The sequence below is a fragment of the Salvelinus sp. IW2-2015 genome, linkage group LG5 (genome assembly GCF_002910315.2).
Source record: "Salvelinus sp. IW2-2015 linkage group LG5, ASM291031v2, whole genome shotgun sequence".
Lineage (NCBI taxonomy): Eukaryota > Metazoa > Chordata > Actinopteri > Salmoniformes > Salmonidae > Salvelinus > Salvelinus sp. IW2-2015.
The window spans coordinates 1,109,889-1,136,165 of NC_036844.1; the positions used below are offsets into that span (position 1 = coordinate 1,109,889).

Consider the following 26,277-nt stretch of genomic DNA (forward strand, 5'->3'; position numbering starts at 1 on the left):
TTTATAAATAAGCATCAACCGGGGGTATACAGAGATGACCAGTTTACAGAGTAGTATAGAGTGCAGTGATGTGTCCTATAAGGAGCATTGGTGGCATATCTGATGGCCGAATGGTAAAGAACATCTAGCCCCCCGAGAGCACCCTTACCTGCCGATCTATAAATTACGTCTCCGTAGTCTGGCATGGGTAGGAAGGTCATCTGAATCAGGATTAGTTTGGCAGCTGGGGTGAAAGAGGAGCAATTACGATAGAGGAAACCAAGTCTAGATGTAACCTTAGCCTGCAGCTTTATATGTGCTGAGAGAAGGAAAATATACCATCTAGCCATACTCCTGAGGAATTGAATGAGGTCTTGAAATCTTTAAAATGTTCATCCTTTTTGTAACAACAACAAAAAATATTGGGTACGGTTGTTTTACTCCACTTCATGCTTTGGTTGTCACTTTAATCTTTCGACTGTCGGTCTGGGTCCTTGCATCCATAGGCATATAGCTCGGTCAATGAGTGCATATAAGAGAATCCGTTTGGATTGCAAGATGATTTGTAGATCAGTAATTCTGCAGTCAGACTGAAATGGAGTTGATCTCAAAAAATGCAATATATGAATTTGAGTGGTAATTTATGCTACATTTTCCCAACAGCCCCATTACTCAACTTCACAGCCAACCAGAGGAAAAGCATCAATTGAACTAGGGAGGAATAGCGAAGGCCTATAGACAAACACAAAATCAGGCGTGTGTTCAGTTCAACGTTTGCTACGTTGCGTGACAGTTTGAACTGAATTACGTGTTTCCCCAAAACGTTGTGCATCGTTCAACAACACCTTTTGGGGTACATTTGCTCCCATTTGGTGGGTGTGGTGAGGTGTGACCTGATCAATTTGGATGTGACGATTTGAAATCGCAAAATTCATGCAGTACCCCAAACACTTTCTCCCTCTGGGCCACCACTGTTTTTGTTAAATTCAACTTTGCACACCGTTCTGTCGTACTGAACACGCCCCAGGGTTGTGCCTTTCATTCCATTAGTTGGCCACAAAAACATAAATGTATTAAGTTTGATAACTAGAATAATTTATAATGACAATGGTGTACTACTGTATACTGCACTATCCAGGGTTGGGTAGATTACTTTCTAAATGTAATCTGCTAAAGTTACTAGTTACCTGTCCAAAATTGTAATCAGTAACATAACTTTGGGATTACAACCTCAGTGACGTTATCTGATTACTTTCCATTACTTTTGGATTACTTTCCCCTTGAGGCATTAGAAGACTACAAAAAGGATCCATCAAACGCTTGTATCATCATAGTGGTCTCTGACTTGTAGTCAGACTTGCTCAGGTGCAACGAACTTAAACTTGTACCTTTTTTCAATGCTGAATTGAATGTAGTTGAGAAAACAGAGTGGTGTCAATTATTTTCTTCTCGCAAACATCCTTTCTGAATTTAAARGTAATCCAATAAGTAATCTAGTTTWWAAAAAGTATCTAATCTGATTACAAAATGTGTTTTTTTGTAATCCGTTTGCATGTAACTGATTAAATGTAATCGGTTATTGTTACGTCCCAATCATGGCAGCAGTACTCTTATTGTGAAGGATTAAAAATATATATATGACTCGGAAGTGACGATTAGTGCCGCTGGCTTCACGTGAGTGAARATAATTCAGGCAACACTATTGAGTGTCAAACGAGTTAGCTAGGTACATGGTGGTAAAATAATGTGTGTAACACTGGCAGATAATATTATCTAGACAAATTACAATCAAAACACCRTTAGCGAAGACGGTGGTTGCTAGATAGCAGGAGAGCCGATACAGAGCAAGTACCCTGTACTTGGCTCGCATTAACGCAACAGCGCTGTGTGTAGGACTAGCTTTAGCTTGCTAGCTACTATTTCTTCCAGCGAAGTTGCTCTGATGGCGAAAAACACTCTTTCGTCTCGATTCAGGAAACTCGACATAGATGAATTTGATGAGAACAAATTCGTTGATGATCACGATGAGGCTGTCGATAATCAGGGACCGGACGGCACGGAGATAGACAACCTCATCAGGATATATCCTTTACGTTCATGCCACCATGTTCGTTAGCTAAATGTGCTAGCTAGCTTGCTAACTATGTGATTTGTGATTTGATAATGGATTTTGTTTAACTCAAATCAAAATGCTCTTTTAATTTCTGCTCATGCTGACATGTATCTTGCTAGGTAGGTAGCTGATGTTGTGCAAATATTTCGGTTTAGGTTGCTAGTTAGCCAATGCCTGGAGGATATCCCTGGCTGAACTATCCTAGCGCTGGTCCAGACCAGGGCGCCGTCCAGAGCCATCGGAACCCGAGACTCTAGCTACTTGTTAGCTAGGTAACTTAGTTATGTCTAAACATAGCTGTCTATAGYTAGCATGCAACGCACCAGCTGTTGCTGCACTGTTAATGAGGGAATCCCTATGCCGTTTGATTTGGGTGAGACAGGAGTTGCAGGGTCTTCATGGCCCTCTTATGAGGGATGTTTATTTCGAGTGAGCCACATTCAGGGCAATGACACCAGTAGAGGATTTGCTTGAGGCAGGAAAATAAAACATGTTTACTCCACATTGTGAGGAACTATAGCTATCTCTCTGCGTTTCATCCTCTGTGTCATCTTTCTCCATTTGAGAGGTAGCACTCTGGTCAGGTGAGCTGGAACCGGCTGTGTATGATCAGACACCTCTGTGAGCTCTTGAAATGGATCTCACATACTGGCAATGGCWTCAACACCCTCTGTGATAGTCTTTCTCACTAGCCGGCTACCACCCGGCTACTCAACCCTSTACCGTTAGTGGCTGCTGCCCTATGTACGTAGACATGGAATCACTGGCCACTGTTTACATACTGCTTTACTCATCTCATATGTATATACTGTACTCTATTCCACTGTATTTTAGTCAATGCCATTGCTCGTCCCAGTATTTATTTATTTATTCCCTTTTACTTTTAGATTTGTGAATTGTTAGATACTACTGCACTGTTGGAGCTAGGAACACAACCATTTCGCTACTGCTAAATCTACTAAATATGTGTTTGACTAATACAATTTGATTTGGTGGAAAGAATCTCTGAGCATCGGTGCACCATTAGCTGCAAAAACTTGACGTAMCCAGTTGCAGCCCACTTTTTGGRAGCAAACCRCTCCATTTCGTCCACTCGGTATATCGGCATCGAACACATATCCGTCCCTAGGAGAGGGGGTGACCTTGACAATTTATTAAAATGAGATTCCACYTGGATCTTTCATTTAAAGACCCTTGCTCCCTTTCGTCTCAATGTAGACTTTGATCTGAAGCCATTCTTCTGATTATTGTATTTTTTCTATCCATTGTAAATGTTTGTTTCTATGATTATATGGCTGGATGTTTGCTTTTTTTTCTTCCATTTCTGTAAATCAACCAATGAAATCAAGCCACACCCGGCTATGRTTGCAGGCACCTGTGTGTCTTTTAAAAGTATATAAATTAGTGACCCGCAGAGGTTGTCATTATACCCTGATGAAGACCGCTTGTCCGTCAAAACATTGGTTCTAAAATGATTKCATCTGAGCGCCTAGTGAGGCTCTCCTTTTCTTACTCCGTTAGCCAGCACCTCGCCTAAACAGGTGTRTGTTTCTTTTGCCTCTGTTGGTGGGAATAAAATGTGGAGAAGTACAATGTTCCTRCCCTTCAAACCTATTTAGGATATGGCAATAGACGATGTTAAATTCCTTAACCGACTAATGCACAGGAGACACGATGACAGCTTTTCACCTTGCTCTGCGGAACCCTCCTCTCAACACTAAGAATCCAGCAATAAAGGTAAGGGGCCAAGACTTTCATTTGAAATTCTTGCATCATGTAACTTTGTGGGAAGGTACGATATATACAAAAGTATGTGGACATCCCTTCAAATTAGTTTATTCGGCTATTTCAGCCACACCCGTTGCTGACAGGTGTATGAAATTAAGCACACAGCCATGCAATCGCCATAGAAAACATTGGCAGTGGAAAAGCCTTACTGAAGAGCTCAACTTTCAATGTGGYACCGTCATAGGATGCCACCATTYCATCAAGTCACTTYGTCAAACTTCTGCCCTGCTAGAGCTCTGCTAAAAATTCTGCCCTGCTAGTAGAAATCAATTGACCTCTACAGAGTTCCAAACTCAAATCAAATTTTATTAGTCACATGTGCCGAATACAGTGAAATGTTTACTTAMGAGCCCCCAACCAACAATGCAGTTTCAATAARTACAGACAAGAGTAAGAGAAAAGTAACAAGTAATTAAAGAGCAGCAGTCAAACAACAATAGCGAGACTATATACATGCGGGTACCGGTACAGCGGGGGCACCGGTTAGTTGAGGTAGTATGTACATGTAGGTAGAGTTATTGAAGTGACTACGCATAGATGACAACAGAGTAGCAGTGGTGTAAAGAGGGGTGGTGGTGGGCACATAGTCTGGGTAGCCATTTGATTAGATGTTCAGGAGTCTTATGGCTTGGGGATAGAAGCTGTTTAGAAGCCTCTTGGACCTAGACTTGGCGCTCCGGTAGCAGAGAGAAGTCTATGACAAGGGTGGYTGGTGTCTTTGACAATTTTTAGGGCCTCTGACACAGCCTGGTATAGAGGTCCTGGATGGTAGGAAGCTTGGTCCCGGTGATGTACTGGGCCATTCGCACAACCCTCTGTAGTGCCTTGCGGTCGGAGGCCGCGCAGTTGCCATACCAGGCAGTGATGCAACCAGTGATGCTCTCGATAGTGCCTCTGGAAGCAACGTCAGCACAATAATTGTTTGTCTGGAGCTTCTTGAAATGGGTTTCCATGGCCGAGCAGCTAAGATCGCCAAGCGTCAGCTGGAGTGGTGTAAAGCTCKTTGCCATTGGAYTCTGGAGCAGTGGAAAMTTTTTCTTTGGAGTGATGAATCACGCTTCACCATCTGGCAGTCCGACGGACAAATCTGTGTTTGGTGGATGCCAGGAGAACGMTACTTGCCCAAATGCATAGTGCTAACTGTAAAGTTTGGTGGAGGAGGAATAATGRRCTGTGGCTGTTTTTCATGGTTCGTGCCCCTTAGTTCCAGTGAAGGCTAATCTTAACGCTACAGCATACAATGGCATTCTAGACGATTCTGTGCTTCCAACTTTGTGGCAACAGTTTGGGTAAGGTCCTTTCCTGTTTCATCATAACAATGCCCCAGTGCACAAGCGTAGGTCCATACAGAAATGGTTTGTCGAGTTTGGTGTGGAAGAACTTGACTGGCCTGCAAAGAGCCCTGACCTCAACCCCATTGAACACCTTTGGGATGGTAACTGCGAGCCCAATCACATTAATACTCGTGGCTGAATAGAAGCAAGTCCATGCAGCAATGTTCCAACATCTAGTGGAGAGCCTTCCCAGAAGAGTGGAGGCTGTTGCAGCAGCAAAAGGGGGGGGCCAGCTCCATGTTAATGCCCATTAGTTTGGAATGAGATGTTTGACGAGCAGGTGTCCACATACTTTTGGTCATGAAGTGTGCTTGGAGTCAATATTAACATTGGTTTAGAATGCTAGCTCATTGCAGGAGAGGCTTAGCAAGCATCCCAAACAYGTTGCCTCTCTTGGGAATCTGCACTGGTGTAAATAACTTTTGTAAACAYTCTCTCTCGCTGTCTTGTTCTGTCTTTCAGGAAAGGGCTCTGGCAATAGTGCTGAGAGTGTTGACATCATTTAAGTCAAGTGATATTGAGCCAGCCGTCAAGTCTCTTGACAGAAGCGGGGTGGACCTGCTTATGAAGTACATATATAGAGGCTTCGAGAAGCCCTCCGACAATAGCAGTGCCATTCTCCTACAGTGGCACGAAAAGGTGTGAAAGCTATATCTGAACTTGTGCAATCTTTAAACTCTCGTCCACCTAATGTTCATGGAAATATGATGCACAGGAGGCTACTGAGGGGAGTTTGGCTCATAATGCTATCAAACACAAAACCGTCTTCAGCCATTATTAGCCCGTCCTCCCCAATTAAGGTGCCACCAGCCACCTGTGTTTGATCATTTGTCTCTTCCCCTCTTTCGTCACTCAGGCTTTCGCAGTTGGGGGCTTAGGGTCAATCGTACGAGTTCTGACGGCCCGAAAGACCGTTTGAGGGGACGGGCTTAATCACGTGGAGCGTCTCGGCTGACCACTGGCAAGAGGAGTGACTGCCTTCTGTGGAAGGGAAAATTAGATTATCACAATTTCTTACTGAAAAAACCCTTACACTACATAAGTTAAAGAAAAAACACAAAGGGAACATTTATTTTTAGTTTCAAAATGTATGGGATAGCTGTAATTTAGGACAGGATGATACGTGTTCATGTATAGGATTATCATTTTTACCCAATCACGAGTTATTTGCTCGTTCTTTATTGCATTTCTGTTCTAATACTATTGAGAAGCATCAGCATGTTTCTTGAGGGTGGGGGAAGGAAGGAAAAGAGACATGGCAGGTCAAAGGAAGAGTGTGCATTAAGTGGTACTATACCTTTATACCAGTGTGTGTGTGTGTGTGTGTGACAAATTCAGTGTGCTTGCGAGTGTATGTCTGATATGTTAGTGTAATATTTCATTTTTTTCTCATTGTCATTTTTGTACAGACAGAAGTACATTTTAATATAAAGAGATTGAGATTCAATTCATTGGTATGCAGGGTGGGGTATATTGAACAATGGGGGATTTTGTTGTGAAGTGCCTGCTGCAATAAAACTGGAAACAAGTGTCCTTGTCATTTGCCCCTCTCTATGGGAGCCAAATTCTGTTATTTTGACCAATCACATCGGCTATTTTCAGAACTGATTAGTGGGGGAAAAATATCAGTTGGGCTGGCTGTAAACACCGCTTTGTTTATTCAGAATTGTGGTAGTGAATTTGGCTGTGGAACCTGTATTCCTGCTCCGATTGAACACAACCACGGCATGTGTGACGAACTGCTCTTTCCACACTAGGGGCTAATATTCTTGTGAATCTACAAACTTTAGTTTCAGAGCAAAATCAGTCAACCAATTAATATAAATCATTTTTAGTTTGCATATTCTACGAGCAAGCACGAAGCAGAGTGTTTTCAGTAACCCAGGCTGCCCTATGCACTTGTGGAGAGTTGTGAGGGTTACAATATGGTGAAAATTCCATTTAGTCTACCGCAGGTCGAAGTGGAGCTAGATGGTAACAAGTGCATAGGGGTCAATTTGGTATTGGATGTTTGCGTGACAATAGCCCTTAAGTGCAAAATCATGTATATTTGTGAACGGTCAATTTCAGGGCAGGACATCAGGGGGCAAATTTGGTGTAAAAGGTTACATTTATTAAATGTGTGAAGTTGTGTTGGCGGCAGTAAACAAATCAAATTAATGAAAGCTGCCTCCTATGCTTAACCAGAAACGTCAAGCTCCAAATGACCTCTTCACACAGGATTTTAAACAGCTACACCTTACAGCCACCCAGGAGTGTGTAATTCTAACAGACATAATCACCATTGACACRTCAACAACATGTCTGCATAAACCCCTTTGAGAAATATCAGCTAAACTGAATTATGCTGTCAGCATCAACCAAGGACTTTTATATTTAGTTTTTCTTTCGAGAGCAAGAAGAAACCGGTACAAATCATCTCTGCCCATCGTTAACTTGTGGCATATAATAATAAATGCTATGGAACAAGACGTGGTTTACCATGTAGCAGTTTAGCACGAAATAGCATGCTAAGTGGGGGACATTGACTTGGGGCTCCATTCAAGCCGTATCGCGCAAGTTCAGCGCTACAGCCTGATTTAAAGGCAACCTTTCTACGTTAGCAGAGAGCGCATTCACGGTAAACACTGCGTACTGTATGTCGGCTCAATCAAAAATTACCTGTACAGTGCTATTGTGCAATCTCTAACGCTTCAGTGATACAGATCAAATAGAGTTCTTACATTGGTTTTGGTTAGAAAACTATCCCTTTAACTTTTACACTCCCGGGTCCTGGAACACATTGCAAATTAAAATTGGCATGGTGTTTATAAATTAATTCATTATTCGAAACATTGTTAATATTTCAGTCCAAAAGAATCTCTTGATATCTTGCCTATGCCTACTGTATTGTTGATTTTATGTATTAAATAAAATGTTTCATTGCTGCTTTGGGACATGTCTCATTTTTAGAAGAGAGGAGTCAAAGCAATAACATTTATTTAATAATCTGTCGGAAGATTATTAAATAAAGACAATACATTTCACACAAACTGAACAAAAGTCATCAAACTCTACATTTTCTTAAGGATTGGCCCCTTTTTTTCAATTTTCGCCTAAAATKACATACCCAAATCTGACTGCCTGTATCAAGGATATGCATATTTTTGGTACCATTTGAAAGGAAACACTTGGAAGTTTGTGGAAATTTGAAAGGAATGTAGGAGAATATAACACAATAGATCTGGTGAAAGATAATACAAKMAWWWWWWWWKKTWTTTTGTWTTTTTKGKWMMAWYMWYYTTKRAAWKSMARRRRAARGSCMWYMWKKWWTWWTYCMRSCCMRGKKSMAWTTWRRWTTTKGSCGCAGTGTATGTGCAATGTTTTAGACTGATCCAAWGAACCATTTTATTTCTGTTCAAAATGTATCAAGACTGCCCAAATGTGCCTAATTTGTTTATTAATAACTTTATGTTCAGAACTRTGCACTCTCCTCAAACAATAGTATTATTTCACTGTAATAGCTACTGTAAATTGGACAGTGCAGTTAGATTAACAAGAATTTAAGCTTTCTGCCAATATCAGATATGTCTATGTCCTGKGAAATTTTGTTGTTACTTACAACCTCATGCTAATTGCATTAGACTACGTTAGCTCAACTGTCCTGCAGGGGACCCACCAATCCTTCATACTTAATGACATCAAATATAATTGGCAACAAATGGGACAGAACCATTTAAAAGGATAAATACAGACTGTCAAACAATGTTTTAACAAGCATCCCTTGGATTGTTCCACATTTTGTTATGTTACAGCCTTATTCTAAAATGTATTACATCTTTTTTTCTTCCTCAATCTATACACAATACCCTTTAATGACAAAGCAAAAACAGGTTTATAGATATTTTTGCAAAAAATAAATAAAAATAGAAATACAGAAATATCACATTTCCATAAGTATTTAGACCCTTTGCTCAGTACTTTGTTGAAGCACCTTTGGCTGAGACGCAGCTTCGAGTCTTCTTGGGTATAACGCTACAAACTTGGCACACCTGTATTTGGGGATTTTCTCGCATACTTCTCTGAAAATCCTCTCAAGCTCTGTCAGGTTGGATTGGGAGTGTCGCTGCACAGCTATTCTCAGGTCTCTCCAGAGATGTTCGATCGGGCTCTGGCTGGGCCACTCAAGGACATTCAGAGACTTGTCCCAAAGCCACTCCTTCATTGTCTTGGCTTTGTGCTTTGGGTCGTTGTCCTGTTGGAAGGTGAACCTTCACCCCAGTCTGAGGTCCTGAGCGCTCTAGAGCAGGTTTTCATCAAGGATCTCTCTGTACTTTGCTCTGTTCATCTTTGCCTCGATCCTGACTAGTCTCCCAATCCCTGCCGCTGAAAAACATCCCCACAGCATGATACTGCCACCACCATGCTTCACCGTAGGGATAGTACCAGGTTTCCTCCAGACGTGAAGCTTGGCATTCATGAAAAAGAGTTCAATCTTGGTTTCCTCAGACCAGAGAATCTTGTTTGTCATGGTCTGAGAGTCCTTTAAGTGCCTTTTGGCAAACTAAGCAGGCTGTCATGTGCCTTTTACTGAGGAGTGGCTTCCGTCTGGCCACTCYACCATAAAGGCCTCATTGATGGAGTGCTGCAGAGATGGTTGTCCTTCTGGAAAGTTCTCCCATGGTCACAGAGGAACTTCTAGAGCTTTGTTAGAGTGACCATCGGGTTCTTGGTCACCTCCCTGACCAATGCCCTTCTCCCCTGATTGCTCAGTTTGGCCGGGCAGCACGCTCTAGGAAGAGTCTTGGTGGTTACAGACTTCCTCCATTTAAGAATGATGGAGGCCACTGTGTTCTTAGAGACCTTCAATGCTGCAGACATTTTTTGGTACCCTTCCCCCAGATCTGTGCATCGACACAATCCTGTCTCGGAGCTCTACGGACAATTCATTCGACCTCATGGCTTGGTTTTTGCTCTGACATGCACAGTCAACTATGGGACCTTATATAGACAGGTGTGTGCCTTTCCAAATCATGTCCAATACATTTTATTTACCACAGCTGGACTACAATCAAGTTGTAGAAACATCAAGGATGACCAATGGAAACAGGATGCACCTGAGCTCAATTTCAAGTCTCATAGCAAAGGGTCTGAATACTTATGTAAATAAGGTATTTGTTAATTTTAATACATTAGCAAACATTTCTAAAAACCTGGGGTAGTGTGTGTAGATTGATGAGAATAAAAAAAAAAAAAATTTTTTGAATAAGGCTGTAACGTAACAAAATGTGGAAAAAGTCGAGGGGTTTGAATGCTTTCCAAATGCACTGTATATCACTTTGAAATCGTTCCCACAATAGTAGGAACTATTAGAAAGTACACTTAAAGTAACACTTTAGACTAGGCCCAACAAATTATTTCAGGTTAATTCTTCAATATATTTTTGTTCCATATCATTGTTACTCGTTCAGCGCATTGCAGATAGAAATGTGTTGCACAGAACTGACGTGACGCTTTCAAATAATAATAAACTTATAGAATGGACATTCCTTTTTGGCTTCTCAACGTTCCACCTTATTAGAGCTTCAACTACATGCCAACAGGGGAAAGAGGACAGCCACATCACACGATTTACAAGTTTACCGGTATTATAACATAAATGGTGTCAAGGGCTTCATCATTATGCATCAATATCATATGTGATGTACGTGTACTATCATCACTAGTAAAACCTATTTTGGGATACATGGTGAAGGGGTTGCTTCACTTCAAGTTTGCACATGAAGCTTTTGACACTTTTTTTAATAAGAATATGAGTGTGTAGGCTTTTTGTTCCTGTCTTACTCCTCGTTCCTAACTACAATGCAGAATTACACACTACATGGAGGAGAGGAAAGTCACCACAAGATTAAAACAGGGTGGAAAAACAAAGGCCCTAAGACAAAGCAGTTTGTCCTGAAATGGTTATACTGCATACAATTCAGTGTTATGAGATGACACAGCCACAATGCATCAACTCTAATCCTCTGCATCAGGTTTAGTATTTCTCTTTCCATGAGGATTTCGTCATGTTTGTAAATTCACGATTCAGGCATAGTCCAAGAAGACATAGGTATATTACATAGGTAATATTCTCAACTGGACAGTAATTCTTCATGGTCGTCCCTTAGCAGCTTATCAGTCAACTTGTTTTGGCAGTGATAACTCTTATGGGAATTTGACTGTTATGACGCGGTCCATGATGTGCTTGAGGAAGGGAAAAAAAGCATGAATAAAACCAAAAGGCAGTTTGAATGAGACTATGTAGATACAGAGGCTATGTAGATACAGTTGAAGTCGGAAGTTTACATACACTTAGGTTGGAGTCATTAAAACTCGTTTTTCAACCACTCCACAAATTTCTTGTTAACAAACTATTCGTTGGCAAGCCTCGGTAGCGCACATCTACTTGTGCATGAACAAGTAATTTTTTCCAAAAATTGTTTACAGACAGAATATTTCACTTATAATTCACTGTATCACAATTCCAGTGGGTCAGAAGTTTACATACACTAATTTGACTTTGCTCTTTAAACAGCTTGGAAAATTCCAGAAGATGAGTCATGGCTTTAGAAGCTTCTGATAGGCAATTGACATCATTTGAGTCAATTGAAGGTGTACCTGTGGATGTATTTCAAGGCCTACCTTCAAACTTTGCTTGACATCATGGAAAATCAAAAAATCAGCCAAACTTCGCCAAAAAAAATTGTAGACCTCCACAAGTCTGGTTCATCCTTGGGAGCAATTTCCAAATGCCTGAAGGTACCCACGTTCATCTGTACAAACAATAGTATGCAAGTATAAACACCATGGGACCACGCAGCCGTCATACCGCTCAGGAAGGAGACGCGTTCTGTCTCTAAAGATGAATATTCGTTGGCGAAAAATGAATATCAAATCCCACAGAATAACAGCAATAGGAACTGTGAAGATGCCTAGAGGAAACGTAATAAGTATCTATATCCACTATAAAACAAGGTCCTATTACGACATAACCTGAAAGAAAAAAAACATATTGGTCTTTACAATCATTTCAAAAAGACTTAGAATCTATTTTCACATTACATAACAAAAATGACAGTAAGGATCTTTAAAAAGAACGTGCAGACAAAAAGGGCAGATAAACATTGGGAGACAAAAATAATCTATTTGAAGCTCCCTCTGAGGAGATTATGCTCTCCCTATCTGATTGCTTCAGGAAGTCTGTGGTAAAAGGCAGGAAGAACCATGCTCCAAACCGCATAGACAAAGCAGACTCAGTTGCAACTGCACACTGGGAAAAGAAATCGTACTTTTTGGAGAAATGTCCCTCTGGTCTGTGAAACAAAAATAGAACTGTTTGGCCATAATGACCATCGTTATGTTTGAGGAAAAAGGGGGAGGCTTGCAAGCACAAGAACATCATCCCAACCGTGAAGCACGGGGTGGCAGCATCATGGTGTGGGGGTTCTTTGCTCCAGGATGGACTGGTGCACTCCCCAAAATAGATGGCATCATGAGGATGGAAAATTATGTGGAGATAGTGAAGCAACATCTCAAGACATCAGTTCAGGAATTTAAAGCTTGGTCGCAAATGGTCTTCCAAATGGACATTGACCCCAAGCATACTTCCAAAGTTGGCAAAATGGCTTAAGGACAACAAGTCAGGTATGGAGTGGCACACAAAGCCTGACCTAACATGAAAATTTGTGGGAAACTGAAAAATGGTGTGCGAGCATGGAGCTACAAACCTGACTCAGTTACACCACCCCTGTCAGAGAATGGGCCAAAATTCACCCACAACTTATTGTGGGAAGCTTGTGAAGGCTACCCAAAACGTTTGACCCAAGTTAAACAATTTAAAGGCAAGCTACCAAATACTAATTGAGTGTATGCAACTTCTGACCCACTGGGAATGTGACGAAAGAAATAAAAGCTGAAATAAATCACTCTACTATTTTCTGACATTTCACATTCTTAAAATAAAGTGGTGATCCTACTGACCTAAAACAGGGAATTTTTACTAGGATTAAATGTCAGAAATTGTGAAAAACTGAGTTTAAATGATCAATTTGGTACAAGTGTAATGTAAACCTTCTGACTTCAACTGTATATATTTCTATGAAAGTGGGACCTATTGGGGCGGTAAGCAAATTGAAGTGGGTCTAGGGTGACGGGTAAGGTGGAGGTGATTTGATCCTTGACTATCCTCTCAAAGCACTTCATGATGACAGAAGTGAGTGCTACGGGGCGATAGTCATTTAGTTCAGTTACCTTTGCCCTCTTGGGTACAGGAACAATGGTGGCCATCTTGAAGCATGTAGGGACAGCAGACTGGGATAGGGAGAGATTGAATATGTCCGTAAACACACCAGCCAGCTGGTCTGTGCATGATCTGAGGACACGGCTAGGGATGCCGTCTGGGCCGGGGGCACTGTATTATCCTCAAAGCGAGCAAAGAAGGTGTTTAGTTTGTCTGGAAGCAAGTCATCGGTGTCCGTGACRTGGCTGATTTCCTTTTTGTAGTCTGTGATTGTCTGTAGACCCTGCCACATACATCTTGTGTCTGAGCTGTTGAATTGTGACTCCACTTTGTCTCTATACTGACATTTCACTTGTTTGATTGCCTTGCAGAGGGAATAACTACACTCTTTATATTCTGCCATATTCCCAGTCACCTTTTCATAGCTAAATGTGGTGGTTCGCGCTTTCAGTTTTGCGCGAATGCCTCCATCTATCCAGTTTCTGGTTAGGGTAGGTTTTAATAGTCACAGTGGGTACAACATCTCCTATGCACTTCCTTATAAACTCACTCACCRAATCAGTGTATAAGTTGATATTATTCTCTGAGGCTACCCGGAACACGTCCCAGTCCGCGTGATCAAAACTATTCTGAAGCGTGGATTCCGATKGGTCAGACCAGCGTTGAATAGTTCTTTGCACGGTTACATCCTGTTTGAGTTTCTGCCTATAGGGAGGAGCAAAATGGAGTCGTGGTCAGATTTGCCAAAAGGAGGGCGGTGGAGGGCCTTGTATGCCTCGCAGAAGTGATCCAGAGTTTTGCCAGCGCGAGTCAATACAGTGCCTTGCAAAAGTATTCATCCCCCTTGGTGTTTTTTCTATTTTGTTGGATTACCCCTGGAGAACGGAACGGACAACGAGAACAGATTGTGGACTGTGAACTGGTTGCTGAATTCCCCCCTTTCCCACAGTGTGCAAATCTCCCTAATAAAATTCCTCATTTGTATTCTAGTTGTGCTTCGTGTGTGTGTTTGGTTATTGAACTTGGTGATGTGGAAACCCCACCCCCATGAGCCTCCTACACTTGTTATCTAGAGACTGGACATTAGCGAGTAATATACTCTGAAGCGGGTGGTGGTGTGTGAGCCTCCTAAGTCTGACTAGACCACTCCGACGCCCTCTTCTTCGGCGGCGTTGTTTTAGGTCTGCCTTTGGAATCAGTTCAAATGCCCTGGGTATTTCGGACAAAGGATCCGCTTCGGGGAAAGTCGTATTCCTGGTCGTAGTGCTGGTAAATTGACAGCGCTCTGATATCTAATAGTTCTTCCCGGCTGTGTGTAATAAAGATTTTCTGGGCTAACAATGTAATAAATAATACAAAAAAAACTAAATACTGCAAAGTTTCCTAAGGACTAGAAGCAAGGCAGCCCTCTCTGTCGSCACCATTTTTAACGCGGATCTTCTGCAATACGCATTGAATCCTTAAATGCACAACAGGGCCTGGGAAGCTCACAGGGCTCCACAGTACTCCATTAATGATCTAAAAAAAAAATGTATGTATGCACTGTCATTTACATTTAAAAGGTCAAAATGTGRACTCAAATGTAATTTCCCAGGGCCCGAGACTTGGTTAGTCCTGCCATCTGCTGCAGAAGTCATAGTAAAACTCCTTGTATGCCATTTTTAAACGCAGTCTAAAGTCAGAGTTATGTTCTGATTTTGAAGGGGTCCCTGATGCTATCACAAGTAGTTCAGGACCAAAAAAGTTTGGGAACCCCTGGCATATGGAACAATGGAATGGACGGTCTGACATGCTTTTTTACCGACAGCACGACAAATAAGATTAGATCATAATTCAATACAGTAAAGTGCAAGGATACAATTGATATCATCATAAATGTCAACAAATAAACAAACATATAATTGCCATAGGGAGTAGTATTTCCCATGTTGAAATGATCCACTTTTACTGTCAATGCCACAATGGGAAGAAATGTCAGTTTTCCCCTGGCTCTCCCCATGTCCTTGGAATGTATGCTGGCTGAACTTGACCAAAACAACTAATGGGGGGCCCTGATTCATTAAATTGCTATGCTAACAGGATATCTTTTTCACAGTTAATACAATAAACTATATGACATATGTACAAAAGACAAACATCTCTCTATTACATACTGTTATTTTCAATTATACATAAATATACACATACATGATTTATTTTTTCTCTCAGCAAATACAAAAACAGAATCTGTTTAGCCATCTTTGTTCATCACCACACACACATGTACTTAAAACTGATTGCCTGGGGTCTGTTTCAGCACTAGCCGTTTCCATTGCTTCAAGCCCCCATCAATTTAAGGAAACAAGACTATGCTTACATGGCTAATGCTGGAACTCATCTGCCATCAGGCTAACATAAACTCGACTGTGTAAAGTCTATGGACAATAATACTGATAAGCCATGCAAAGAAAGAGAGGGGGAAAAAAAGAGCAGCATGAACTCTTTCCAGTCAACCATCATGCCTCAGAAATCCACTTAAAGGAATGTAATTATGGGGGCTTAGGAATGAAGAATGACACAGGGCCTCTAAAAGTCGTACATTTCCCAGAAGCCAAAAGATTTTGAATCAGGAGCGGTGAATCTCAATAGAATATCCCCCCTTTACTTCATTCCCACTGGTYTGAAAGAACTGGTCAGGAGAGTGCAGGTAAAGGAAAGAATACGTATGAATATTGTGATGCATTACCCAAAACATATAGTCTACCGCAAAGAGAAAGAGGCCGCTTCCAACCCTACAATTCTTGAGTCTCACAAGATATGCTGCCAACGTCTTATGAAATCCAATCAAGGCCAAAGGAAAATCTTTGAAAAGAGMCACCCTGGTTCCTCAAGTGAATTCTTTGAAAAAGCAGATGATTGGGCAAGGTTTTTCTATTTAGCCTGTGTGAGGGTGGGTAGCTGTGTACCTGCGGGGTGCTTAAACCTATACCCATGTTAAACCCAGTCCGAAAACTTCCTCTGATACAAGGAGTAACAGACAGTGAAACAGATTAGTGACCACCCGCTTGCCCAGTCACTGCACTACAGGAGCTGACATGTTTGCAGACCCAGAGCCGCTGACTACACCATCACCCTATGTTAGTACCTAGAGGGTAGGAGCTAGTGCCTACGTAGGAGCTAGTGCCTACGTAGTAGGGGCGGTTTCTGGAAAGGGCTAAACTGTTCATCGGGGTCTGCATAGACATCTGTTAGTTGACCCCTCCAGGCCTCAGTTTTACAGAACGGACTACTGAAACAAAACAAAAAAAGCAACTTACAGGCAATTACGTGATGTGTTAAAACCAGCAAATCTAGTCAGGTTAACATAAACATGCCAGTGGTCTCTCTAAACCCTACAGCCAGTAAACTTGGCCAACATATCTAACCACACTTAGAAAAGGAGACTTCCCTACAGCTTGCATTGAAGTCAATTTGCAGTGAACCAATTGCAGGCAGTGCTGTCGTAAAACTATGTTAATTTATTTTCCGTCTTTTTCCGTTTAAAATCCCTTGATATCTTCATGTGTCCTCCTGCTGCCCTCAAGACTAAAATAGCTACACCATGTGTTCATTTGAGTTTCGCTCGKTTTTATGAGTAACACGGACGTACATGCTCATCTCATGTGTATTTAAGTAGATGGGTGACTTGTTCATGTTTTTATTGTGCATGGTGCACTGTTGACTTCCACAAGTAGCTGTATGACTATTCAAAATAAATATAGCTGATATGCTAAAAAATAGTTTTACATAAGGTTGGGGAAATAAGGGGGTCTTGGGTTCCAAAGAATCAGACACTATTGCAGTGTGTTCAACAGGTAACTTGATTACCTCTGAACGATGATGAGGACTCTCCCCTGTGCGAGTGTGTATAGTGGTGGTGTGTGTGTCTGTAGTTGTTCTGTGTTTGTAAAGTTGTGGTGACTAGCTGGTCAGCTAAAAGTCAGTAGTTCACGTCCAGCGCTCCGTCCCAAAAGAGGCGCTGCACATCCAACATGGCGGCCAGCTCCAGAACGTGCTTCCGCAGGAAGCTGCTCTCCACCGTGTCCTGTTTAGGTAGCTGAGGGTACGATTCCGGGAAGCTCCTGGAGTCCTGCAAAAGGCAGACAGAGAGAGACGGATATTACACTTATCCCCAAATGATCATAACTTCTGTGAATAACTATGGGAGATGTAACTAAGTACCAAGGGCACAGTAAAACCGATTTACCTGGAAGAGCCTGTGCATTCTCAGTGTAGCCGAGCAGAACACAAAGCGGATCAGTAACAATCGAAGGAACTCGTCACCGTAGAACTGTAGAAATGCTTGGTCTGTGAAGGAGAAATTCCACCGTTATGGTTGTGACATTTGCACTTAAAATGACAAAACGTATCACAGAATTGACAAAAAAATAATAAGTACCTATAGCTCGTGAGCGTGTAATCATCTGGCCAATGTCATGGAACACCTTGCATAGAAACTCCTCAGCCTTCTCCCACAATCCTTGGCGAAGGCTGCGAAGGCCACACACGGAGAGGAAAGCCAGAAGGGGGCAGTACAGGAAGAGTGTGAAAAGGCTGCCGCRCTGGGACTGGTCTGCGAGAAGAAGGAGACGGAGGGTGACAGACATGAGGCATTTATACAACGRTCTTTCTCAGAACACCTACAAAAACAATGTCTCATCTCACATGGCTTATTCTGACCACACATTTCTAAACCAATCAATAAAATTCATTCAAATAATTGCAGAATCCAATGGAAAATAAGTAGGCCTAAACGAGGACAATGGCTGGTTTTAATAGGCCAACACATGGGAGAATCAACTGACGAGCTCTGAGAGACATTTTCTAGGATAGTTTACACACTTTAATTGCAGACTTCAACAATGAAAGTAACTGACTGTTGCCTGTAACATGCTAATTAAGAGGAGYACTTGTCACTGTTCTAGCCGGCTACCACCCGGTATTCTACCCTGCACCTATGTACATAGTCATTGAACATTGGTCACTTTAATAAATGTTTAYTTACTGTTTTACCAACTTTATAGAATGTATAGAATGTATTCTAGTCATGGCTCATCCTATACAACTACTGCTGYACACACCTTTTCTATTCATATACTGTCTTTACACACCATTATACAATATGTATATACAGTGCCTTCAGAAAGTATTCATACCACTTGACTTATTCCACATTTTGTTGTTACAGCCGGAATTCAAAATTGATTAAACATTTAAAAAATTCTCACCCATTTACACACACAATACCCCATAATGACAAAGTGAAAACAGGTTTTTAGAMATTTTTGCCAATTTATTGGAAATGAAATACAAAAATATCTCAGAAGTATTCACACCCCTGAGCCAATACATATTAGAATCACCTTTGGCAGCGATTACAGCTGTGAGTCTTTCTGGGTAAATCTAGGTGCTTTGGACACCTGGATTGTACAATATTCAAGCTCTGTCAAATATTTATTTATTTTTATTTAACCTTTATTTAAATAGGCAAGTCAGTAAAGAACAAATTCTCATTTACAACGACGGCCTACCCCGGCCAAATCCTAACGACGCTGGGCCAATTGTGCGCCGCTCTATGGGACTCCCAATCACGGCCGGTTGTGATACAGCCTGGAATTKAATATGAAGTCGATCATTGCCAGACAACCATTTTCAAGTCTTGCATAGATTTTCAAGCAGATTTAATTCAAAACTCCGCCACTCAGGAACATTCACGGTCTTCTTGGTAGGCAACTCCAGTGTAGGTTTGCCCTTGTGATTTAGGTTATTGTCCAGCTGAAAGATGAATTCCTCTCCCAGTGTCTGRTGGAAAGCAGACTGAACCAGATTTTCCTCTAGGATTTTGCCTGTGATTTGCTCCATTCTGTGTATTTTTTATCCTGAAAAACTACCCAGTCCTTAACGATTACAAGCACACCCATAACATGATGCAGCTGCTACTATTCTTGAAATTTTGGAGAGTGGTACTCAGTAATGTGTTGTATTGGATTTTCCCCAAACATAACAGTTTGTATTCAGGACAAAAAGTGAATTGGTTTGACACATTTTTTGCAGTATTTAGTGCCTTGTAGCAAACAGAATGCATGTTTTTGAATATTTGTATTTTGTACAGGCTTCCTTTTCACTCTGTCAATTAGGTTAGTATTATGGAGTAACTACAATGTTGTTGATACATCCTCAGTTTTTTCCTATCACAGCCATTCAACTCTATAACTGTTTTAAAGTCACCACTGGCCTMATGCTGAAATCGCTGAGTGGTTTCCTTCCTCTCCGGCAAAGGAGTTAGGAAGGATGCTTATATCTTTGTAGTGACTGGGTGTACTGATACACCATCCAAAGTGTAATTAATAACTTTACTATGCTCAAAGGGATATTCTGTCACGACTTCTGCCGAAGTTGGTGCCTCTCCTTGTTTGGGCGGCGTTCGTCGGTCGACGTCACCGGCTTTCTAGCCGCCACCGATCTACGTTTCCTTTTCCATTTGTTTTGTCTTGATTGTACACACCTGGTTTCCATTACGTTATAATTTATTCACTATTTAACCCTCTGGTTCCCACATGGTTTTGTGCGTGTTTGTTCTTTGTTAAGTGGTCAAGACTTCTGTGAGCTGGTGTGTTTTTCCCAGCGTGGAAATTATTGCGTTATTTTCGAGTAAAGTATTTTTTTTTAAACTAATTTCTGTGTCCTGCGCCTGACTCCATCCTACCCGCTGCACACTGACACCTGACATATTTGATGTCTGCTTTACAAAAAAGCTGTTATTTACCAGTGAAAAACGTCCCGGGTCTATGGTTGTATCATTTTTAATTAATAAGTAAAACAAATTCCACTTTGATATTATGCGGTATTCTGTGTAGGTCAGTGACCCCAAGAAATTATCTACATTTTGTACATTTCAAATTCAGGCAACAAAATATGGAAAAAGTCAAGGGATGTGAAAAGTTTCTGAAGACATTGTATATTTATTTTCCGGTGTCTGACATTGCTYGTTCAGATATTTCCTAGTTACTTTATTTTTCTGGATTATGTGTATATTATGTCTTGTATGTGTATTTTATTTTAATTATTGATAGGTATTACTGCACTGTTGGAGCTAGAAACACAAGCATTTTGCTGCACGTGAGACAACATCTGCAAATTTGTGTATGCGACCAATAAACTTATTTGATTTTGATTTGAGTACCAAGCTAAAATAATAGTGACAAACAAACCTTGCATGCTCTTTGGATAGACTGTGGGAGATAGAAGACACACCAGCGGCTGACCAAAGAGATTAGTGAAATTCTACATGGAGATACAAAAAAGCATTMAATATCAGCATTAGTAAGGATCACACCAGAGTGAATTCCCAAAAGGAATAGCCCAATTTTCCATAAATGCATCTTAAAATGAGTCAAACAAGTTGTTAACAAAAGGTTATCCCCTAACTAAGCTCTACATGCCTTGTTCTCCATCTTGACTCCATGTCTTGAATACTGGTGCTCCCCCAGCGTTGTGTTTTGGCACCTTGATTATTTTGTTTTTATACAACTAATAATAATAATAATAATAAGATGAAAATCCAATGAACTACCATCAACCAATTTAAGTATGCTGATGAAAATCTTAATGAAAACAATTTGTAGAGTGTTTTGGCAATGTCTGAAAAGCGCCTCAAAGTTACCATTACCATCACCTTAACACATTTGTTTTTAATTGTGATGAATGTAATTCTCACCAACCTTATAGGCTGTGCTGTTGGAGGAGTCCACAATGACAAAGAGCGGCTTCCGGGTGAAAGGGAACAAGTCCCCAGGGTGAAGGCTAAGGCATACAGGAGTCAACAGTCATTGCATGTACACGCGCACACATTGTACAAACAACCATTTCTGGCAAATATCGTAGAGTGTGTTTATAAAAAACATGGGCTGTGCGAAAAGTTCAATGTCACTTTTTAAAGGCCAATACTGTACATGCATCTCATGTCTGCCAAACGTTAGAAAACATTGAGGACAGTGGACTGTCAGCGCCTGATCTTTACCAGTGCATCTCTTTTTGGGCGTGGTTCCTTTTCTGCACCGTCTCCCCGTTGAYCACATCACGGTTYGTGTTGGTGAGGACTCCTCCAAAGTCATATGGTCCTGATAGAAAGACAAAGTTAAATACATTTTTGGGAAGAAATGATYAGATTAATTTCAGCTCCTGCTTCAAGAAGCTGATCAGTGAGTGTGTGTGTGTTTACAAAATGTTGGTGTACCCTCATAATCCAAGCATCCAGTAGGGAAGACTCCAGTGGCTGAAAGATAGATGAGCAGCACACTGTTCACTGGCAACTCCTACAAAACAACACCACCTCAAATCAGCCAATACCATCATAAATGTTTTGAGCTTGGTCAAACCTACATTAATGTATTTAAAATATACATTTAAAGAAAAAAATCTATTTACAGTGTTAAATAAACACATATGTGAGAACAATATTTTTGGAGAATTCTTTTTTCATTTTGGCTTTATAATAAGGTTGGTTTGCAACATGGAAAATAGTTGTGGAAATCTGTTGCAGCTTAAATTGACAAAAAAAATCCACAATGCAATGCACTCTATGGGCTGACTGGCTAGCTAGCTAGCAAACGTAGCTACACTTAATAATACCAAAGACAATATTAGCATGTAAAGTAGGTAGGTAGTGCAGTTTGTTTAGGTGATTTTACAGCTATCAATTTAGGAGTCTACAATCTCACCATGTTCAACCTGCAGATCAATGTTCCTCACAGAGTGGAGTCTGACATTAGCAATGGCAGATATACTTTTGAGGAGATGGGAAACGTTGCCATTGCTACGTCAATGGGCTGTTCGGTGCATTCTGGGCGATTCTGGGACAAGTACCACTCTTCGTCAAGGAGTGAATGGGAGTCTATTGGGCGCTAGCTCAAAACCCAACATTAGCACAAATGTCATCAACAACAAGTACAACATTACAAATCTTTTCAGAGATGTGAGATAATTAACTTGCTATCTGTAATATAGTATAGCTTTGGAATCGTGACATTACGTACTTTAAGGAAAATAGGCACGTTCCTCGACATAAACACTGACTTTGAGAAGGGATTGCATGGCGATTAGCTTAACAACCGCGTGACGCAGGGTGACAAAGTGAACGCAATTGGTCAACAGCCTGCTGGGTGGGGCGTTATACGTTCCTTCATTCATTGGATTCCTATCTCCTTTCTATAATATCTCTGGCAACGACACCWTGCAATGTACCCTGGACTAAAGARGTAGACAAATAGGAAAAAAGTGCTAGACCCTCTGTTAAATTACACATTTCTCGAGGTAGGRATATCACTCGAATGAGCCATTGCTCATATTTTAGAGAAGACATCTTCCCGAGTTATGACATCGGTCAGTATTGAAATCTGACATGTATGATAGACGTTTTTGTGATCTAAAATGCATATCCCTATTAACTTCCAGTGTAGTGAGAGCGAATTTATCACAATGCTACGTCATACCGGATGGATTTCTGCCTGCTTGAACGCCAATAACTCAGAGACATGAAAACATGAAATGACCCAGGGAATTGATAGAACCTTTCCTTCAATTTAAATTTAGTTGAATTCTAATTTGTTTTCCATTAGGATGTACTCTAAAACAGGATATGTTGTTTCTTCTGTTCAGTGGTTACATTTCCATTGGGTAAGACTTGATTTGATGTCAAATTATCTCAGAGGTAAGCTAGACTGATCATTTTTAGCACAGGACTGTACCACTAAAATGGACTACATAGAAGTTATTGGCAATTTCCAAAAACCACCGGAGCTTAAAAAAGCCAGATACAGGTGGGAGTGATGAAAAATAGATTAAAAGTAGCAACAACTTTCTTCAGCTCAGCCAAGCATGGCTAAGCCGACATTTTGGAACATGAAGGCAGAGCAGAGGGGACGGGGGACGGGGGGGGTCAGATGGAGACTGACCTTAAAGGAGGCAGACAAAAAGGTGAAGAGCTGGCTGAACGTTGGCTTGTACAGCAGGTACTTGTGAGGGTTCTCTCTCTTGGCTGGCTTCTCGCTGGGTTCCTGTGAAGGAAGACATGGGGTAAGGGCCTGTGAAGGAAGAAAGTGAGTAAGCAGCTGTTTAAAGGACAGGTTTCATGCAGGGTTGCCAGCGCTGCCTTTCGCCCGAAATCGCATGAGACTTTTACATTTGCAATATTCTGGATGTGTCGTTGTCCACAAGACATTCATGTAATAAGCATTTTCAGTATTCCCCCTCACCAATGTTCCATGTTTAGATGTCGTTGTGGCCAGGTTGACTGGTTCCCGCTCCAAAGCTTGGAGAATGCGGAACATATCGATGGTTAGCTCACTGAACTTCACCTGACAAACACAAAATAATATAGTTTAGAATGTGGGTCTACAGACTGGTCTAGGGGTCGTTATAGGGCTGGGCTTTAGACTAGAATGTATGCGTTCAAACACCTGGTTGTTGCAGTTGCCAATGATTAGTGCATCTGCCAGGGTGAGCTGACCAACCACCATGCCCTGTTCCAACGGAGGCATGCCCCCCTCCTGTAGCCGATTGGATATGATGACCACAGTATTTTCATTGTTCAGCACCACAACTGGGTCTGCCTGCTCACAGAAACAAACACACACTTTACAATTGTATCATGCACAGCTTCCCTTGTACTCCATTGTGCACACCATTCCAGTAGCACGTGTGTGCTACTGGATTGTCTTTCACTCAAATTAAAGATTTACAGAAATGTACAATCATAATTTCCCTCCCAAAATCCAGAATGAAATACAGTACTTCATGTTGAATAGGTTAGTCACTGGTATGTACTTTAGTAATGGTCGTTGGGCAACATCCTTCTTATCTAATGTTTGCTGACCTGTGGAGGCCTCCTTTAAGTGCTGCTATATCCTTCATTCATAAGTTATGATGACATTTCCCCCTTTCATAGTAGGCAATAGGCAGTAGAAACAGAAGGTAAAAGGCATCAGGTGATTCAGTCGGTTATTCTTTGGGATCTGACCTCCACAAAAGCTGCCACTTCCTGTAARACCAGATTCCATTCYAACTGATCTTCTGTGTTGAATCGMTGCGTATAGTCCTCAATTTCCTCTGACAGCTCCTACAGGACGGGAGACAGATATTATGTACACAAACATACAGTTTAAAAACTATTGCTGCTTGTAGGATCTTAAAGGAAATATATTTCAATTACAGTCAGAGGTTTACTAGAATGAACATTTCAGGCTGAAACTTGTGTTCTTTGTTCCTGTGTTTTCTGTTTCTCCACTTTATACGAAACCCCAATATAATAAAACAATACAAAAAAAAAGGCCGAAATAAATACAAATGAGATTGAAGGATTCAGAACTTCCTCTGGTTCTTGTTTGTTTTTCTCAGGTTTCTTACCTTGACCAGCACTTTCACTTGGTCCATCTTGTTCAGAAGTAAACAAACTACAATGTAGCGGGCATAATACCGAAGTTTCTTCACTACCAACTCAGGCCTGACATGAGGGGCGGAGACAATAGAAGGAGAGTTGTGTTACAATCTAARCAAAATACAGTGAGTCATTCCTGGTAAGCACAAAAACACACAAGTCAAATGTTTTGCACCAGGACTAAATTAATCGAGCTTTTGGAACATTCACGCTGTCATCAACAATTTTGTCACTGCAGGTATTCTACCATTACAGTGCATTTGGAAAGTATTCAGATCCCTTCACTTTTTACACATTTTGTTACAGCCTTATTCTTAAAAAKATATAATAATTYCCCCCCTCATCAATCTACACACACACACACAATATCCCATAATGACAAAGTAAAAACAGGTTTTTAGAAATTCTCGCTAATATTTTTTTTTAAAGGACATCTCACACTTACGTAAGTATTCAGACCCTTTACTCAGTACTTTGTTGAAGCACCTTTGGCAGCGATTACAGCCTTGAGTCTTCTTGGGTATGACGCTACAAACTTGGCACACCTGTATTTGGGGGAGTGTGTCCATTTCTTCTTGGCAGATCCTATCCTCTCAAGCTCTGTCATGTTGAATGGAAAGCGTCACTGCACAGGTATTTTCAGGTCTCTCCAGAGATGTTCGATCAGGTTCAAGTCCGGGCTTTGGCTTGGCCACTCAAGGACATTCAGAGACTTGTCCCGAAGCCACTCCTGCGTTGACTTGGCTGTGTGCTTAGGGTTGTTGTCCTGTTGAAGGTGACCATTCGCCCCAGTTGGAGACCTGAGCGCTCTGGAGCAGGTTTTCATCAAGGATCTCTCTGTACTTTGCACAGTTCATCTTTGCCTCGATCCTGGCTAGTCTCCCAATCCCTTCAGCTGAAAAACATCCCCACAGCATGATGCTGCCACCACCATGCTTCACCGTGGGGATGGTGCCAGGTTTCCTCCAGAAGTGACGCTTGGCATTCAGTGGCAAAGTGTTCAATCTTAATTTCAACAGACCAGAGAATCTTGTTTCTCATGGTCAGAGTCCTTTAACCTCTCTAGGCTAGATGGGACGCTACCGTCCCACCTGACCAACAACCAGTGAAAGTGCAGGGAGCCAAATTCAAACTACAGAATTGTAAATATTTAACATTCTTGAAAATACACATGGAATATGTCAAAATAAAGCTTAACTTCTTGTTAAGGCTTTACGGCGAAAGCAAACCATGCGATTATCTGAGGACAGCACCCCATCAAACAAACACAGACAATCATATTTCATCYCGCCAGKCGCGACACAAAATTCAGAAATAACGATATAGTTCATGCCTTACCTTTGAAGAGCTT

General features: G+C 41.3%; 2 protein-coding genes across 7 annotated transcripts in view; one reads left to right on the top strand and one right to left on the bottom strand.

The window, feature by feature from the left end:
* The first annotated feature begins 1,628 nt into the window (after nt 1-1,628).
* On the top strand, nt 1,629-6,743 carry LOC111963766 (actin-related protein 2/3 complex subunit 5-like protein). The gene is made up of 4 exons (XM_023987256.3): nt 1,629-2,061; nt 3,757-3,829; nt 5,677-5,853; nt 6,071-6,743. Exons 1-4 carry the CDS (start codon nt 1,922-1,924, stop codon nt 6,131-6,133), a joined length of 453 nt encoding a protein of 150 aa, XP_023843024.1. The 5' UTR covers nt 1,629-1,921; the 3' UTR covers nt 6,134-6,743.
* Nucleotides 6,744-15,613: 8,870 nt separating this feature from the next.
* LOC111963767 (protein SCAI) overlaps nt 15,614-26,277 on the bottom strand; it is a 48,299-nt gene continuing 37,635 nt past the window's right edge. For 3 of the 6 annotated variants that reach the window (XM_023987257.2, XM_023987259.2, XM_023987258.2), the window contains exons 7-18: nt 24,896-24,992; nt 24,510-24,608; nt 23,950-24,102; nt 23,746-23,847; nt 23,446-23,574; nt 21,729-21,807; nt 21,513-21,612; nt 21,214-21,295; nt 20,704-20,776; nt 17,892-18,065; nt 17,700-17,800; nt 15,614-17,582 (exon numbers count right to left, since the gene is read on the bottom strand). In XM_023987257.2, the coding sequence (XP_023843025.1) occupies nt 17,433-17,582; nt 17,700-17,800; nt 17,892-18,065; nt 20,704-20,776; nt 21,214-21,295; nt 21,513-21,612; nt 21,729-21,807; nt 23,446-23,574; nt 23,746-23,847; nt 23,950-24,102; nt 24,510-24,608; nt 24,896-24,992 (1,339 nt within the window). In that variant the 3' untranslated portion in view covers nt 15,614-17,432. The remainder of the gene's footprint in view (nt 17,583-17,699; nt 17,801-17,891; nt 18,066-20,703; nt 20,777-21,213; nt 21,296-21,512; nt 21,613-21,728; nt 21,808-23,445; nt 23,575-23,745; nt 23,848-23,949; nt 24,103-24,509; nt 24,609-24,895; nt 24,993-26,277) is intronic. The other 3 variants (XR_011479842.1, XM_023987260.2, XR_011479843.1) reach the window with 3 other exon arrangements.